The 13414-nt window shown below is 40.1% G+C and overlaps 1 protein-coding gene and 1 long non-coding RNA gene across 5 annotated transcripts in view; one reads left to right on the plus strand and one right to left on the minus strand.

Annotated features, from left to right (window-relative positions):
* Window positions 1-1782: 1782 nt before the first annotated feature.
* Window positions 1783-13414, minus strand: part of LOC131345923 (rho guanine nucleotide exchange factor TIAM2) — a 46111-nt gene continuing 34479 nt past the window's right edge. For 3 of the 4 annotated variants that reach the window (XM_058379124.1, XM_058379125.1, XM_058379123.1), the window contains 15 exons: window positions 12912-12990; window positions 12651-12740; window positions 11975-12232; window positions 9883-9968; window positions 7971-8159; window positions 7409-7477; window positions 6870-6995; window positions 6655-6763; window positions 6356-6535; window positions 6129-6247; window positions 5915-6023; window positions 5673-5731; window positions 4760-4850; window positions 4582-4669; window positions 1783-3560 (listed from right to left, as the gene is read on the minus strand). In XM_058379124.1, coding sequence (XP_058235107.1) covers window positions 3059-3560; window positions 4582-4669; window positions 4760-4850; window positions 5673-5731; window positions 5915-6023; window positions 6129-6247; window positions 6356-6535; window positions 6655-6763; window positions 6870-6995; window positions 7409-7477; window positions 7971-8159; window positions 9883-9968; window positions 11975-12232; window positions 12651-12740; window positions 12912-12990 — 2154 coding nt within the window. In that variant the 3' untranslated portion in view covers window positions 1783-3058. The remainder of the gene's footprint in view (window positions 3561-4581; window positions 4670-4759; window positions 4851-5672; window positions 5732-5914; window positions 6024-6128; window positions 6248-6355; window positions 6536-6654; window positions 6764-6869; window positions 6996-7408; window positions 7478-7970; window positions 8160-9882; window positions 9969-11974; window positions 12233-12650; window positions 12741-12911; window positions 12991-13414) is intronic. The other variant, XM_058379126.1, reaches the window with a different exon arrangement.
* Window positions 9984-11235, plus strand: LOC131345924 (uncharacterized). The gene is made up of 3 exons (XR_009203549.1): window positions 9984-10108; window positions 10205-10241; window positions 10543-11235. It is a non-coding gene; the product is annotated as an uncharacterized LOC131345924 (long non-coding RNA).

The raw sequence follows: 13414 nt of genomic DNA on the forward strand, positions 1-13414 counted from the left end.
AAACTAAACATAGATACCTGGAGACATGAAAGCATCACCGAAACAAATGGTATATATGTTAGTGGTGCCAAAACTCGAGACTTGGACAGGGCAACATGGATACATTTAACAGAGAACTTGAAAACCAAACATGACATTAACAATGACTTGACAAAGACAGATATAAAAAGGGCAGGTAAAAAGAGGGCAAAACATTAGGAATAATAGGAAACAGGTGACAAGGTGGAAAACTGACCAATAGAAGGGACGTGGCACAACATATGGAGAAACACATGACATAAAACAAACCCTCTGGTGGTCTGGCAGGGAACTGCCCCAAAATCACATGTATTCAAGAGCCAGGAATAAAGGGTCAAAACCAGAGAGTAACATCACAAACAAAAGGCTAATGTTTGATACAACTGTAAACTGAACCAATGCCATGGGTAGAAAGAATGAGAATGAGAGAGTGAGGCTGATTGAGCTGGGCGACTATGAGAGACGATATGATACCTTTAATGAATCGTGTCTAGAACAATGTCAGAAGGAATATTTTTTAAAAATGTTCTCTGTCTAATGTTCTTTCCTCAAGGAGTGTATTCCTGTATCTTAAAGTTGATGTTAAATCCTCTGTTCTGATTGGTCAGAAGGTGTTAATATAATTTGTTCTTTTGTTTTTGATGTACAGTGTGTAACTGGGTGGATGGTGTGTGTACATATTTGCTTTGTGTGTGTGTCTGTGTGTGTGTGTGTGTGTGTATGTAGTCTTTGGTGTCCATGTTAATATTCTGTAAGGAATAAAAGTTTGTGACTGCAGGAGATGCGACACTGTGACTTGAATTGATGCTAGAAATCCACATGCACATAAAAACATCTTAAGATTATGACAGAGCTTTATGTTCTGTATCGGAGGATTTATCCAAGATTCTCGACCAGTGTCTGCAAACTTGTTAGACGTTACTGGAGAACAATACTGGAGATTTCAAAACTATGAAATAACACACATGGACTTCAGTAATCCATATGTAACGACAACAAAAAACAGTCAGTTGTTATTTTAAGACACGAAGGTCAGGTGTTCTGGAACAGTTCTTGCAAGAACAGTATTGTCAAGTGCATTTACAAAACCCATCAAGCACCATGATGAAACTGGCTCACATGAAGACCATCCCAGTAAAGCAAGACCACAACTTACCTCTGCTGCAGAGGAGAAGTTCATTTAGAGTTACCAGCCTCAGAAATCACCAATTAACAGCACCTCAGATTAGAATGAAGGCTTTACAGAGCATCAGTAGCAGACATATCTCAATATCAACTGATCAAACGAGATTATTGTGTATTTCGGCCGCCTTCAGCATTGAAATAAATAAACATCAGGAAAGACCATGGAATTAGAAGATGTGTCCAAACTTTTGACTGGTAATGTATATATATATATATATATATATATATATATAGTTACTCTTTTATCCCTAGGTCACCAGAGGTTTAAGCGTAAATATATTTTTCATTTCATTATTCATTTTCAAAATCTTTTATTCATTTTATCCATTCATTTTTGAAAGGTGCCAATAATTTTGGAGGATCCCAATCAATAGAAGTTACAAATAAAACAATGAAATAGGACATATGTAAAACGAATAGCAGGAAAACTAGAACTGGTAAATGCATGTGGAACTCGAAAAGGGTCACACAGTATGAGAAGACAGTATGGTAAGCCATTTGGGTCAGAACGAGGTTTGGCTTTGTGAGCTTTCATTATTAGTGTCCATCTGATAAAAAATGCCAGACGATTAACACGAATTTCAAATCAAAGCAGAAGAGCAATTTTATTAAATATTACAACATAAGCTTCATATTTTTTCTTTACAAAAAGAGCTGCTCAGGTAGTGAATATATCATAATTTACAAATAAATTACATCAGACTACAAAAGACATTTCCAGAGGTACTTTAAATACAGTAAATTCATATGAACCACAAAGACATGTATTGCAATCGTTTTAATTTAAGAAAATATTTTAGGATTTTTTTTATTTTATTTACCTTGTTCAAGTTCATTAAAAAAAAACGTCAAGTCAAGCTGTTCTTGTACTGAACTGAGAAAAGCTTTTGTCAAAAAGAGGTACGAATATAAAACAACAATATCCACAAACAGGGGGACACAAACGCAGGTGGTCCGAGTATCAGTCCAGGAGGAGCGTTAATGAGAGAAGGCAACGTGTGACTGCAGTGTTTAGAACCAGAGGCTTCAAGTTCACACACAGTCTGTGTTTCAGGCATTATACAGTCAGCCAAAGGTCTGAGTCCACTAGCAAGAAGACCTTGTTTTAAATTTCATCACTGATCTAAAGCTTATCCAATATGAAAGACACAATGATTTTAAACTGAATGAAATATTAAACTGAATGAAATATTATTATGGATATTTACTCCATCTGAAGACACACCCCCAAACCACACTGGATGTGTTTGCTCTGTATGGTGTTTTAACTTTCAGGAATAATAAGGAAATTAAAGAATTCTTGTACAAAGCCTTTTAACAATACATTTACTAGCAGCTGCTTGTTTCTTTGTACAAGTCAGCTAGCTATATTTAGTAAGTAGCTGTAAATATCTAGGAGTCTTGAAACGACTTCACTGATTAGCTCAAGCGACTTGTGAGCTTCAGAGATACAAACAAGGAACATTCATTGAAGTGCATTCCAAAAAATAATCCAAATGGATGACTTTTAATTCTTTACTTAATAAATAAGTTTTAAATGTTGGCAAAGTGCTACTGTATAAAAGGAATAAAACACTTTGGGACGTCATGTTGTTGTAAAATAAGCAGGATAAAGGCGTCACACCCTTCCATCCTGAACACTACACCAGGTCATGTTTCATTCATTGTTTTATACCGACTTTGCTATGTGCTATCGTTTTTACTGCTTTTTGTCAAAAAGCGCATATGCTACTAGACTTTATCCATTACATGTGCAAATTCTGTTTTAGGGGACGACATCTTTTCCATGTAACTGATGAAATAAGTAAGCTTTAGTACACCCAGACCTTTAAACCCATCCAAGACACAAATTCCTCTAAAGCGTGGGAATAGCAGCCTTCTGGACCCCCATGACTGCGTCAAAGAAACTGCCTTCATTAACAGCAGACTTCAGACTCTGCACACTGTAGTCCCTTACCAGCAGGGAGTTGACATCCATGTTGGAAGTGTTCTCCATCATGGGTATGTGGCTGGAGGTTCTGCCCCTGGGTTCCTGTGGCACTTCCTCCATGAAGCTCAGTCTCTGAAGCTGGGCTTCCAGTGAGCTGGTGAGGGATCCTAGCCGGGCGCCTGAGCCCAGAGACGGACATGTGTTTTTGGGAATGCCAGGTTCTGAATGCGTGTCTCCTCCAAGCAGAGGGCCTTCTTCGGGTTGACGAGTCTTAGTCCAGGATCTACTTCTCGCTGTGGCTTGTTGGCTCCTTCTAGGGAAAGTCAGATTGTCTCTGAAGCCTCTTTCAGCTGGAGCGCTTCTTTTGGCATTTTCTCTCAGCACACAGCGGATGGCCTTCACCACGTCCGTCTTGCTCTCTAGACTACTGTATAGAACACAAATAAACAACAGGTTGAAATGAACAGAACTGAATAAGCTCATTTTTATATTCTTAGCTTGCAAGATGGCTCAATTTGTGACTAAACTGTTCAGTTTTTATTCTCCATCTATGGCACTAGTTATCAGTTTTAGCTTAGCAAAACATTTTCAGATGATATAGTTCTAGTCCTGTTTTCCTAGAGGCCAAAAAATGGAATTTGCGCCTGTTTTGTTGTGTCCATGTTTTTTTTCCACACAAATCTTTCTATCTTCAAAGTACATGGTGATATCAAACCTCTTTCTTCTCTCTGAAATGCCCAGTGTGCTTGTTCATAACCGTCTAAAACTTGAAGGCATTATCTTATCTCTAACATTTGAAGTTGTTAATCAACCACTAAAATTCTATGTAAGTTTATCCCAACAGAGATAAAAATATTTCACACTGACAGCCAACAGTATCCTGACTAATTTTATATCATACCTGCGGCCATATAATAATTCATTTGTTTATACTGATTCAAAATGTCTGATGAGGCAATTTCTATTAAACCAGTCAAATGGAACACCAGTGTACTGGTAAAACGAGTTCATTCGATTTTTTGTTGTCTTATGAGAATGTTTCTAGGCATTTCTACAATGATTCAACAATATTTTAGTTGTACTCTGTGATGGTTATATAATTTCAGCACATGGTCAAAGCTCATCAGCAGCTGAGGTTGAATTGATATTAACATTAATGTAGTTTTATGAACCAGGTAGAAGAACGTCAAGCCTTTTTGTCACGACCAAAATAATCATGGTGGGAATATTTTGTGTTGGATGTTGTGTCATCCTACTTGATATACTGATATATTACTATACAGATATAGGTGTAATACTATACAGGTGTAGCAGTACCACCCACTATAGTGCAGGAACTAAAATGAGTCCAGGTTTCTCTAAATTCCTCGATTTCCTAAAATACTTTCTGTTGTGTTAATGCATCCTACTGTATCGGTTTTCTTCCTTCATCTCAATCACCATCTCACCTGCTGCAGAGCTGAAAAACCGTCTCTGGTCTTCCTTCCACCTCAGACTTAGTGTGAACTAATTCCCAAACACAGGGGTTCTCAGATCCTAGTAGACAGAATGAAAGGCTTAAGCACCGTTCTGCTAATTGCACTTTGGCTTTATATTGTATTGTATGTTGCACCGTTCGAGACATACCTGCTGAGTTTCCAGGTCGCAGATGTAGAGATGTAGCCGGTATGAGCCAGCGGAATTTGAAAGGATCCAGATCTCCAGAGCGGGATGATGTCTATGGGAGCAAACAAAAAGCATTAGCACTGCATTGTTTTTTTTTCCATTTACAGCATGAAGCAATATGTAGTACAACTATTAGATCTAATCATTTTGCAAATTTGTCAAATATAATTTACAGGGATCTGATTGGGTTTAGTGATATTTTACTCTGGTCTGTTTGGTCAAATTAGCGTTTTGGGTGGAAACCTTCAATCTAAATGATTATAGTGGCACTTTGGGGTGGGGTAGGGGGTATGTTGGGTTGGTTGGGGGCTATGTTCTGATCTGATGGGTCATGGGGCGAGTAAATAGGCTCTATGATTTGTTACAACTGAGTCTGAGCAGGAACTGCAGTCTAATTATCGATGTAAGGAATGAATCGCTTGAAGGCATAAACATGAGAAGTAGGGGGCTGCCAAGGCTGCAGCTGGGGACCCTTTAAGTTAACTCTTAAATTAATAGGACAAACAATGCAGTGGGTCATGTTACTAAAGATGCCCCAAGCCCCAAGCCCTCTATCATGAAGTCTCATGGGTCATAAAGTGGGGTCTGATTATTCAGACACAGAAACTGTGGTCTGATCTTTAAAGTAATACCAGGACAGTAGAACTAGTGGCAGGATATGTGGTCTAATTTATAATCTGATTTTATTTAATGGCATTATGGGGAAACTGTGGACCACTTGATTGCAGTGGTGTTTCAGCCATGAACTGTGGTCTGATTAGTCACAGTAGTAGAATCACTAGAATTTAAACAGTACAGAAACAGCATTTGCTAGCTGGAAAAAAACTATTTACAACATAAACATTATAAAAAAATCTATGAAAACCAGACTCACCATCCTTTTCTTCAGCTTGATGCTCTCTCGATACACCAAAATAACCGCTCTTTTGAAGACTGTGGTGAAGAATATCGGTGGTGTTATTACTGTTACGGTTCCATGATCTGTACTTATCTGCTGCTATTAAACAGCAGGGAACGGCACACTCATCTATTGATCCATTAAAATGGTGAAAATGTTGTGTAAAGAAGATATTTAAACATATTTTCATTCTATACATTGATGTGAGTCATACTTACTGAAAATTGTAAGTTCTGGCTCTTTCCTCATACGGCCCAGTGAGGTCATGGGGTTCAGCCAGTGCGCAGAGCCGTGGACGATAAACTCTCCCATGGAGATCTCTGTTACCTGAGACAAACACATTACAGATATTTCAGATACTTCTTCAGTTATGCATGTGTCCTCTACATCTTTTTAATTTTTATTCCAAATTGCCAATTCACTCATACAAACCTCCTTCTTGGTGCTGCACTGTTCTGCCACCAGCTGATCAAACACAGTGCCGTAATCTTCATAGATCTTCTGCATTTCATTGATGTGGCTGGCCACCTTCTCCATGGCCCTCAACGCATCTGCAAGAATTAAGACATTTAGACTTTCCATGTTGCTGTATCAACCAATGAAAGACCACAAAGACCAACATTTATGTAGCTCTGGGAGGAAGAATGTGCATGTGGTACCTGTGAGATGGCAGTGCTCTTCACTCTCAGGGTCTGTGAGTGACACAAGCTCTCTGAGCAGCAGTGGATATTTGAGGACCCTCTGCACAGGCTTGATGAGGTAGGATTCCAGCGTAGATGAGTGCTGTTTGGTGGGGTTCCTCTCCTCCAGGAACTCTTTAAATGCCCTGTCTGTCTTTGCTGCAGACAAACAAGAAGAAAACAAATGAAACTTTTTTTTGTCTCTTAGTGTTCTACTTGTGTAGGTGTAATCAAATCCACAAGATGAAGAGGATGTTCTGAGGTGTTCTGATGCTTACCTCGTTCCAGAACTTTCTGGACTTTGATATGGTTGGCGCAGAAGCCACTGTAGAGCTTAAAGTGGTCGGCGTAGTACAGAAAGGATCCGCCCAGTGAGGAAAGCAGCTTCTGTATTTGCAAAATTGTAGAAAAAAGTATTTAAAAACATGAATAAACCAACATAAAGATTGTATGGGCTTGTTTGCCTGTTCAAGGTTCAGGCACTCAAGGTTACCTTGAGCTCCTCTGTCGTCTGGAGTGTCATGAAGTCTGGAGATGAGCTGGTTTTCTCTTCCAGCGTCTGCAGAAACACCCTCTGGAAGTCCAGCATCTCTGGCAGGCTGCCAAACAGGGACTCCATCTAATAAAAAATGAGAAATGGCCGGTGAAGATAACAAAAAAACAAACCTAAAGCTGTTTGCGTCGTCATGTGAAATAAAAAGTGAAATAAAAGGGCGTTTATTTCACACCATAAAAGACAAGACTTATTATGGCTGTTGTCATAGAAGTCTGGTGAGACTAAGACATGGACATTCATTCATTCTTCCACTGATTGATCGATTGAACGATTGATTAAATGATTCGTTTATTCATTCACTCATCTTCAGTCCTGGTTAAGCTTGTGACTGATCTACAGCCTATGAGCCTATAAAAGCAACCTGCAGTGTTGAAAACACAACACAATCTACATGTGACGGCTTGCCACAGACACTCAACAGCTTGGTCAGTGTGTCAGTGTGTGAAGAGGAGCTCTGCAGGGTGGCTGGCACTCACCTCTCCCCTGCTGAGGAAAGTCTCTCGCTCTAAAGGCTTCAGGTAGATCTCAAACAGACAGCCAAGGTCCTGATTAACACACAGTGCAACAAAGCATTAATGATTTAATAACAACATCCCAATAGGCAAAAGTATTAATGCTCATAAAAAAAATTGTCTATTTTCAAATCTGATTGGTCCAAAGTTGTTAATAAGGTGTTAATCTTCTTGTTCTTACGGTTTTTCCATTCAGGGGTCGCCACAGCGAATCATCTCTCTCCACCTATCCCTTCTGCATCCTCAACACTTGCACCCACTAGCTTCATATCCTTATTTATTACATCCATATACCTCCTCTTTGACCTCCTGCCTGGCAGCTCCATGTCCAACATTCTCCTACCAATATACTCACTAAAAGAATTTATATCTAATCTATAAGATTCCATTCTAATCTTATAGACATTTCATCTATAATTCTTCAAGACTGAATGAACCACATGTCCAACTGCTCTGTCTTTCTACCACTAGACATTTCAAGATAAACATTCACAGGTCTATAAGAAGCTGAGTCAGAAAGACGTACCTTCACGTAGGACTTCTCTGTGTCAACGAGCTCCTGAATGACCTTCCGCAGTCTCTCTGTGATGGTCATGTGGCGTGGGCTGCCCCTTGCAGTGCCGCTCTCAGTGGAGTACGGGTTCCTGTAGCCTTCTGCGGCGAGGTTTTCGTCCTCGGGGTAGGTCTGGTACAGCGGGCACGCTCGCTCTACTTTCTGTAAATGAAATGGAGGACATTCAGACTAACTACAAATTCCTGATGGTTTTGATTAAGCAACAAAGCTGTTCATTATTGCTGAGAAATAGACAGAGATACATATAATATTGCAAATTGTAATAATAAGAATAAGAAGAAGAATGCTATAACAATTTTTTTGAGGTAACATGAATTTGTAGTGTCCTTAAGTGTCCTTTAGTATCCTTTTTCTGTCTCAGTTTGTTTTATAAATGCAGTTTGGCACATAACTGAGAATCCACAGAATGTAAATGTGCCACTGGAGCTTTATCTCACACACACACACACACACACACACACACACACTCCACCTTCAATGCCATATTGAGAATTCCAGCCATTTATCATCATAATCTGTCCTGCCACAGAGTAATAAAGTGCTGACAAACTGATAAATTCCCCTGGGGAGGCCACTGTGCTGTGATTTAAAGCTGTTCTCTATACTAGAGGAAAAAAAACAGACCCAGAAAAGACAAAATGTCCAATCTATAGAAGAGATTTTTATTTATTTTTTTCAGAAAAATGTACAAACCTCTTAGCATAAAGCAGCTTCATTATGTACATGGTGTATTGATAAACTGAACCAAGTAAGGTTAAAGTGTGTGTGTGTGTGTGTGTGTACGTGTTCTGCCTGCAGTGAATCATCCTACAGCACAATCTTTTCTTTTCACTGCTGACAGGATAATTACAGCCATTAGAAAAAAAATAGAAATGGGAAAGTGAACAGTCATTTCTCAAAAGCATCAATTTTATAAATCCAGAGGCTCGCTCAGAGAAAAGGTCATGCTAACATGCTGGCACTTAAACACTCAAGTACACACACACACACATATGCACACAAGGACAGATACACATACATACACGTGTACATATGTGTATTCACATGCATATATACACGCACCTCACAGACACACACACACACACACACGCATGCAAATGTACACACATGCAGACACACACCTACACACACATTTGTATACACAATGTATTAATAAAGTATTCTCTGTGAAACTCTACTCTACTCAGCTAATCCCGCCCACTCCTGCAGTTATTACTGTTTGTACCTGTGATATCTATATAAATATTTATATATTTTCTGCTGTATAAGCATCATGCATGCCAAGTACTGAAAGTCTATCAAATCTTTAATAAATAAATGAAACAAAAAATTTGAATTAATTGAATTAAATATATATATTTTTTCAATAAATGGTCAATAATTAATTATGAATTCTATTATAATCCACTGCAGCAGAGCCTTGAGACCAGAGTGAAGAGGAAAAAACTTTTGCAATACTGTTAAGGATGAAGGCCACGATAATATTACAACTAAACAATAGACAGTGAAGTTTAGCTCTTGTTTACAGATAAAACTAAGCCACACTGTGTCTTAAACCAAAGTCTTGGTGTCATCACTGAACAAATGGATAAGCAGCCATTAAACCCCACTAGAGAAAAAGCTAAATTATGCACACTTGGATTTTCTCCAGAAGATTCCTTTAAAAGCTGAATAAGTCTAAAGCTTCACAGAATGTAAAATAAGACTAATTCTACTGTCTCAAGCTGCCAAACATGCAGTAAGGAGACTGGAATTTCTCTTGGCACGCTTCACCCGGCTTTTACGACTAAAAATAATCCTGACTTCAGCAGGCACGCTTTCAGCCCTCGCTCCTCCTCCCACACCTTCCACTCCTCTATCTTACCTTTCTGCACCGCTCGGCCTTATCGCAGACGTCTCCTGCCAGAGGCACTGCTGCATCCCCGGGAACTTCCAGGAACTGACAGCCATCTGTGAGAAAAAACAGGGAAACATTCGCAATGGTGAGTGAGACAGAGAAACTTCAGGTAGGGCAGACAGAGCAGTTAGCTTGTTAAAGACCGTATTACTCTGAAAATGCCCTAGGGAGGGAGCCTACAGCCAGCTGGAAAGTAAGTGCACTTGAGTGGTATTAACTCGCATTGATCTGATTTCTCTAATGGTCTTGTTTGCAGAAGCAGGTCATTTAAGTCTTTTTCTTTTCCCAGAACTGCTCCAAATGTACAGAGCTACAGAGCTGCTGAGGTAATATGGTGGTTTATTATATTAATAATATTATGTGGCCATAAGTGAATAGAGTTAGGTCAGGTTACATTCATTCATAGCAGTTATTGTATTTTTAAACTGAATGAGACAGCAAGAAATGAATGAAATGAATTGTGGGTACAGGAACCAGCATCACCATGCTGCCACTGTTGGGTCCCTGAGCAAGGCCCTTAATCCTCCCTGCATCATGTCTGACTCTGTGCATTGACCTCAACTTTCATATGCGAAAGAATATCACTGTGCTGTGAAAATAATAAAGGCTTCTTCATCTTCTTTTAAGCATACAGATGACACTTTAGTTCAATAGGGAAACCTGCCCACTCTCCAAGATTCACCTGCCCACTCTCCAAGATTCACCTGCCCACTCTCCAAGATTCACCTGCCCACTCTCCAAGATTCACCTGCCCACTCTCCAAGATTCACCTGCCCACTCTACAAGATTCACCTGCCCACTCTCCAAGATTCACCTGCCCACTCTACAAGATTCACCTGCCCACTCTCCAAGATTCACCTGCCCACTCTACAAGATTCACCTGCCCACTCTACAAGATTCACCTGCCCACTCTCCAAGATTCACCTGCCCACTCTACAAGATTCACCTGCCCACTCTACAAGATTCACCTGCCCACTCTACAAGAACTTTACACATCCAGAATGAGGAAACGTGTAGGTAGAATCACTCTGGACCCCACACACCCGGCCCACCCCCTCTTTGAACTTTTACCCTCTGGATGGTGCTACAGAGCAGTAAACGCTAGGACATCCAGACACAAGAACAGCTTCTTCCCTCAGGCCATTCATTTCCTGAACAATTAATCTGTCTGCTATCTCCCCCGCTGCAATAATAATCTTTATGTACATGTATGTACTGTATATAGGCACAAATGCAATATTGTACATAAGTACCCATAAGTACCCTATTTATATTTCCATCCTACTTATATCTGTACTGCTATATTTTTCAAAATTATAATTTATGTCTGTGTATTCTCCAGCACCAAAAAAATTCCTTATATGTGTGAGCATACTTGGCAATAAAGCACATTCGGATTCGGATTCTGACAATAGGAAAAGAGATACAAAGACATACTGGAGTCACTGGTTTTGTGATACGGTCCCCACCAACATATCATGGGCTCAACTTACATAATTCTTTTCTATAAAGGCAGCAAGAGAACATTTTGTCCTCAAAGTTGATGTGTTAGAAGCAGGAAAAATGGACAAGTGTAAGGATTTGAGCAAGTTTGACAAGGGACAGATTGTGATGGCTAGACAACTGGATCAGAGCATCTCCAAAACTGCAGCTCTTGTGGGGTGTTCCCGGTCTGCAGTGGTCAGTATCTATCAAAAGTGGTCCAAGGGAGGAACAGTGGTGAACCGGTGACAGTGTCATGGGCGGCCAAGGCTCATTGATGCATGTGGGGAGCGAAGGCTGGCCCCTGTGATCCGATCCAACAGACGAGCTACTGTTGCTCAAATTGCTAAAGAAGTTAATGCTGGTTCTGACAGAAAGGTGTCAGAATACACAGGGCATCGCAGTTTGCTGTGTTTTGGACCGACACAATATTAGGCAGGTGGTCATAATGTTATCCCTGATTGGTGTAATTCAAATGGCATCAAAGTATCCCGTGGAACAGCATAAAACCTCAGCAAATGAACACGATTTTTAAACGATAAAGCACTTCCATTAGATGAAGCTTGCGCGGTCGTACCTGATGAGCCGAACTGCATCTGCATGCTGTGTGAAGGTGGAGGGGGGCAGTAAGGAGCGCTGGAGGGTGGAGCAGGTTCGTATGGGTCACTGGGGTTACACCCTGGCCACACACTTCCCTGCTCATCCGACACGTTTTCCTCACGCCGAAGGACGAGACGCAGCGTCTGCTCGCTGAACAAGGTGTGTATGAGGCCCAAGTCCAGAGAGGATACGCTCGCACTGTTCACAGCCAAGATCTCATCACCTGCTTTCAGCCCTACACACACACACAGAGTTAAAAGAGAGATTAATCAGATCCACCTGCACTATAAACCAATGTGCACACAGAATTCATTAGATCATCAAATCCATCAACATATAATTCAAGTGTCTTTGTCTATCTTATGTACAGTAGATGCTAAATGCTTATGCTAAACCGGTAGCTCTAACTCCCATTACTTGTTAGCTACATAATAAACTATAGTCAAACAGAACTTGACTACATTTTTGTTAAGAAGAAAATTGTTTTTGGTTAAACTAGCTCTTTAATTGCTTTAGAACTATATTAGTTTAGAATTTTTCTTCGGCTTGAATTTTGATTTCCTTACATAAACCATGGTGAGATTTTAACCAAAACAAATTCTATTATTGTCTTATAATCATCATTGTAAATGAGTTTTATTATGATGATTTACCCTCAGTAAACGCCAGGCCTTCTGGATTCACCTCACTCACATAGATGTGACTCCTCCTCAAACCATCCACATGGCCTGTCACTGCAAATCCTACACACACACACACATACACACACACACACACACGTTAGAACCTTATGTACCACTCACACTTTGTGATAAGTCATTCTCACAACAGTATCTAAGATCTTGCACATCATATATACTGAAATGAGTAAACACACACACTCCTAAATAACAAATCGAACGCTAACCACTCACCAAAATCGCTGACGGTATCTGGACGTGAAAGGGTTAAAGTGAACACGTTGAGAGGCCAAATGTCAAGTTCGTCATAAACCTGTTTAGACAACAGAAGCAGAGAATAAAGTTACATGTAGGACATACAGGACACACCCATATTTACATGTACACACTAGGAGTGAATATCAATATCAGGCATAACATTATGAGCAGTGAGAGGTGAAGTGAATAACACTGATGATCTCCTCATCATGGCACCTGTTAGTGGGTGGAATATTTGACAGCAAGTCAACATTTTGATTTTCAAAGTTGATGTGTTAGAAGCAGGAAAAATGGGCAAGCGTAAGGATTTGAGCGAGTTTGACAAGGGCCAAATTATGATGGCTAGACCACTGGATCAGAGCATCTCCAAAACTGCAGCTCTTGTGCAGTGGTCAGTATCTATCAAAAGTGATCCAAGGAAGGAACAGTGGTGAACCGGCGACAGGGTCATGGGCAGCCAAGGCTCATTGATGCACATA

The sequence above is a fragment of the Hemibagrus wyckioides genome, linkage group LG25 (genome assembly GCF_019097595.1).
Source record: "Hemibagrus wyckioides isolate EC202008001 linkage group LG25, SWU_Hwy_1.0, whole genome shotgun sequence".
NCBI classification, from domain to species: Eukaryota; Metazoa; Chordata; class Actinopteri; order Siluriformes; family Bagridae; genus Hemibagrus; species Hemibagrus wyckioides.